The 4698-nt window shown below is 59.1% G+C and overlaps 1 protein-coding gene across 1 annotated transcript in view; it reads right to left on the bottom strand.

Annotated features, from left to right (window-relative positions):
* Positions 1-2504: 2504 nt before the first annotated feature.
* CUNH19orf81 (chromosome unknown C19orf81 homolog) overlaps positions 2505-4698 on the bottom strand; it is a 10699-nt gene continuing 8505 nt past the window's right edge. The window contains exons 4-5 of the mRNA XM_007463416.1: positions 3716-3855; positions 2505-2870 (exon numbers count right to left, since the gene is read on the bottom strand). Coding sequence (XP_007463478.1) covers positions 2675-2870; positions 3716-3855 — 336 coding nt within the window. The 3' untranslated portion in view covers positions 2505-2674. The remainder of the gene's footprint in view (positions 2871-3715; positions 3856-4698) is intronic.

The raw sequence follows: 4698 nt of genomic DNA, 5'->3' as shown, positions 1-4698 counted from the left end.
GGAGGAAGAAATCACAGAGGGGGATGAAGGAGGAGGGAAGGGTCGATTCTGGGGAGGAGGGGACAGACAGAGCCATAGAGGGCCAGCCCTCAGCCTGACCGGATGGGGGTCGTCCCCCAGGCCGCAGGGGAAGGCGATGCCCTCAGATTCCACCACCTGCCACCCTCTAACAACCCTTCCCCGCTCTCCAGGCCCCTCGGCTCTCCTCACCCTCCCCTCTCCCCAGCACACACAGCAGCCCTCCAGCCTCTTGCACGCTCCTTTGCACGCCTGCTCACCTCTCTCCCCTCCCTGGGCTACAATTTTGCACAGTTTCGCCCTCTCACTGTCTTGCACACTGCGCCCTCGCTTCCGGCTTGCGAGGCCCCCTCAGCTCTCCAGCTCACACTCAGTTTCCCCGGCACACCGTGCGTCTCTTTCCCCACGCTCCACACCCCCTGCTCTCTCAGACTCTTGTTTGCACACGCTTTCTCCGGGGCGCCCTCCCTTCCACCCCTCACTCCCGAAAAATCTCTGGGCCCTTGCTGCAGACACACTTGGGACACCCTTCCCCTCACCTTCTCACAGACTGTGCGCCTCTCCCGACACCCTCACCTCCATCCTCTTGAAGCACTTTCCCCTCTTATTGTTGCACCCCCGCATTCTCACCCTACTCACCCCTCCCTCACAGGGACACTGCCGCCCCTCCCGCTCTCCCACTGTTGCTTGCACCCGTGCCTCCCAGGAACCCCCGGGAACCGAATCTCTCGCAAGTGCTCACGCCTCTCCGCTTTGCCAGGCTCCCGACTGCCTTGCACCTTTCTTTCCCCAATCCTTGTCCGTCTCCATTGTCAACTCTTGGGTGAACCTTCTGGCATGCTCGCTCTGGCGCACTCGTCCTCCCCACTGCTCTCTTGAAGCTTTCTCCTCCTCCTTGAACAATGTTCTTGCCTTCCGTGGCCCTGCTTGCACACCCCTTCTTGAATTTCTGCTTGTTCTTGTCAGCTCCTGGGTGACTTTTTCCACCTCCCCTGGGGAAGTCTACTACCTTTCTTTTTGCACACTCATCTCATTGCACACGCGCTCTTCGGCTGTATTGTTGTTTCTTTTCCTGGCACTTTTTTTTTTTTTTGGTCCCGAAAGACCAGCTCTTCCGGTCGTTCACACTCTGCCTATTCTCTTAGCTCTTTACACTCTTTTTCTCCTTCTGGCAAGAGAAGACCCTACGCACACTCACTTCTTGCCCACTTTGCTTCCATACTTCCTCCTCTCCCTTCCCCGGGCTTGGCCTTCTCACCTCCCCTCCTCTCTCTCTCCCCAGCCTTCCGGTCCATCCATTTTGCACGAAGACACCGCTCCCTCGTCTCCGAACCTTTCTGTCTCTTCAAGAAACTCCTCCCTCCAGCATGGCTGTTCCTTCCCGCACGCCTCCCCCTCCCTTTATTCCTGGGGCTTGGGAATTTTAAGCCACCCCTTCCCCTGGAACACCCCCTCCCCTACTGTGGGCAAAGGGGAGAGGGCATCGCCCTCAGGTCCCCCCCCCCATATTCAGCTGCCAAAGAAGAGAGCTCCCCCTCCTTCCCCCAATTCCATTCCCCCTCTGCTGCCCTCTACCCCCGAGGCGGGGGCGCTCCGTCCACGGGGGGGAGAGTGCTTGCAGCCCTCTCCCCTCACCACGTCAGGGATCTGCGGGGAACCTTGTGGGAGGGTCGTGGGAGGGGGGAGGGGTGGCGAGGAAGGGAGCGGAGGTCGCGCTGGGACCCTACCCGCCCCCTCCCCCTTGTCCGCAGGATGCCCCCCGTCCGCAGGGGGCCTGCGCGGCGCCCGTCTATCAAGGGCTTGTTCATTCTGGATGGGTGCCGCGGGGTTGGGGAGGGGATGGGGGTGGGAGGGGGGAGGGGTGGCGAGGAAGGGAGCGGAGGTCGCGCTGGGACCCTACCCGCCCCCTCCCCCTTGTCCGCAGGATGCCCCCCGTCCGCAGGGGGCCTGCGCGGCGCCCGTCTATCAAGGGCTTGTTCATTCTGGATGGGTGCCGCGGGGTTGGGGAGGGTATGGGGGGGAGGGGGGAGGGGAAGTTGGGGTGGGGAGGGGGAAGGGACTGGATGGGGGGCAGCGCGGGGCGAAGAGAGGAGACAAAGCAAAAAGAGGAACGATAACAAAGGAAAATACAAAAAAAAAAACAAAAAACAAAAAACCTAGAACACACACAAAAAAAGATCCAGAAAAAAACCTGAAATAAAAGCCCGAGAATTGTCTTCCAAGGGGGGTGGGAGGAGGAAGAGGAGGGGGGCGGATGCGGACGTCTGGTTCTCGCTGGGACAAGGATCGCACGCGTTCAAAGCCCCGGCGCCCGGGTCTTCCCTCTCTCGGGCCTCAGAGTTCATCCCTCAAGGGATTGGGACCCAGGCGTCCATTTCCAGGGACTGGGGGAAGATTTGGGAGGAGGGATTATATCGTGGGGGTTCGTCCCTACCCCCCATCACCTCCCACCCCCTGACTCCCCACCAAGATTTTGCAGAGAGAAATGGCTTTTGTACCAGGTCATTCTTTATAATTAAACTCACAGTATCCACCCCCTCGAGCCGACCCCGCCTCCTTCCTGGGAAGGCTACGCCCCTTTCCTTCGGGATTCCGGGTGGGTCGCCCGAGCCCGCTGGGCGGTTCGCAGGGGCAGCCGGGGCCCGCCCCCAAAACGTCAGACTTCCTCGGTCGGCTCCGCCCCCAGAGCCTCGAGCATGCGCCGTCGGACCAGGGAGCGGCGCAGGTGCAGGCGGTAATCGCCCAGCAGCAGTTCGTCGTTGCGTACGAGAAGGTGCTGGAGCCCGCGGAGGCGGAGCCCCGAGCGCAGTAGGCGCGAGCGAGTCTGTAAGTCCGCGACCGTGATGAGCCACCTGCAAGGGGGCAAGGCCAAGAGGAGAGGGGCGGGGCGGAGACGGAAGGGCAATCGCTGGCTTTGATTGTCCCAGAGTCCCTGCCTGGTCCCTGTTCGTTTACCAACTCCAGTCCCTCAACCCGTCACTACATCCCTAAACTCTCCAACCCTGCACTCTCGCCGAGGTCAATCTGTACTTCGACCCTCACCTGGGTCAGTCTAGGTCCCGTCTTCTCTCTCAGCCCGGCTCTGTCGAGGCTCCATCTTTTTAAACCGCCGCTCCAGGGCCCTATCCTCCTGCAGCAACTCCAGGTCCCGCCCCTTCAGTGTGGCTTTCAGGCCCGGTCCCGCGCCCAACTAGACACACCAGGCCCACCGATCACTCTGGCCCCGCGCCTGCAAAGTGCTCAGTCCCGGCTACGCTCCCGCTCAGAGCTGTTTCCCATGCTCCGACCACACACCTCGGTCTTGCGCATCCCCGTCACCACCTGGGTCACTGAAAGTCCGGTTCCTCACTCCAAATCCCACCTTCTTTTCCGATCTCACCTGACCCTGCCCCTTCACTGCGCCCACTCTCGCCTTAGCCCCTTCTCGCCCCTAAAAACCTCTCACTCTCAGCGGGGTCTGGATCCTTATACCAACCACGCCATTCTCCGGGCGCTCCTGGCCCCGCCCCCTCACTGCCCTCACTTCTCCGCCCCGCCCCTCACGGAGCTTACTGTTGGCCCACATCTCCTATTAGCTCCCGGCCACTCAGAGCCTCCGCCCCGCCCCACCTCTCACCGCCTTCACTCCCCTCCCGGCTCCCCCATCGCGTTCACCGCGGTCCTGCCAGTTGCGGTCCTGCCCCCGCCAAGGACTCACCGGTCCCGGCGCCCAGCAGTCCCACAGATGACGTTCACGTTCTCAAAGCGGATGCTCCTCACACGCCCACTCTCCATGGCCCCGGGTAACTCGGCCTCCAGCGCCTCCAGCACCTCCAGGTGGGTAAGGTCCTCTTCGGGCTGGGGATGTCGGAGAGAGAACCTCAGTCAGTGACACCCGGAGTTCAGTCCGCGTGCAGAAGTCCCCACCCGGGACCCCACCTGCAGAACCTGCCAGAGCGGGGAGGATAGGAATCTTTCAGGTAGAAAGGCATCTACTGCCATTCTAGGTCATTCTCCAAAAACAAAAACCAGTTCTCACCAAACCGGTTTGCCAAAAGTCAATGAACAGTTGACTGAATGATTCACCAATTTGGCCAACTTTGCCCAAATCTACTGAAAACTCTTCCAGCGACCTGCGTTGGATGGCGGCATTCTGGCAGCCCTTGAAGATTTCCGCGAGGATCTAAGCCATAAAGTTTTCCTTTTTTAGTCATATTAGCGTTTTAAGAACTATTCAGTTCTCAAAAAGTAAGGATCGTAGGAGGATTTGACATCTTGTCAATCTATTTTGCATATTCAGAAACGTATATTGATCATTAACCATGCCTTCAGTCTGAGATTACCGTGTCGAAGGCGATACCATGTCATGACATATAAAATTGCTGAGAAACCACAGTGAAATCATGAAATTGGTCACCTCCAGGAAGGCAAGCCTTGGATGTGTATGTTGTGTGTGTGTGTGTGTGTGTGTGTGTGTGTGTGTGTCTCATGTTCAAAAACACAAAGAAGCGGAGCAATAGGGTGGGGATTGGTCCCATAAACAAGAACAGCAATCCCTGTGTTGAGGTCGAGTCACACAGATGAGCTGAGGGAACACTTCCGAGGCTTCTGCCTGGCAAGCCTTGTTTAATTCTCAAATAGGTGAGACCTTAATAGATACCTCCTCTGAGGCAGGAATGGCCAAAGGATCCCTACCCTGCA

Source organism: Lipotes vexillifer, unplaced genomic scaffold, assembly GCF_000442215.2.
Source record: "Lipotes vexillifer unplaced genomic scaffold, Lipotes_vexillifer_v1.1 scaffold802, whole genome shotgun sequence".
In the NCBI taxonomy this organism is placed as follows: Eukaryota; Metazoa; Chordata; class Mammalia; order Artiodactyla; family Lipotidae; genus Lipotes; species Lipotes vexillifer.
The sequence above is the reverse complement of the archived record's forward strand: the minus strand, read 5'-3'. Positions and strand labels throughout refer to the sequence as shown.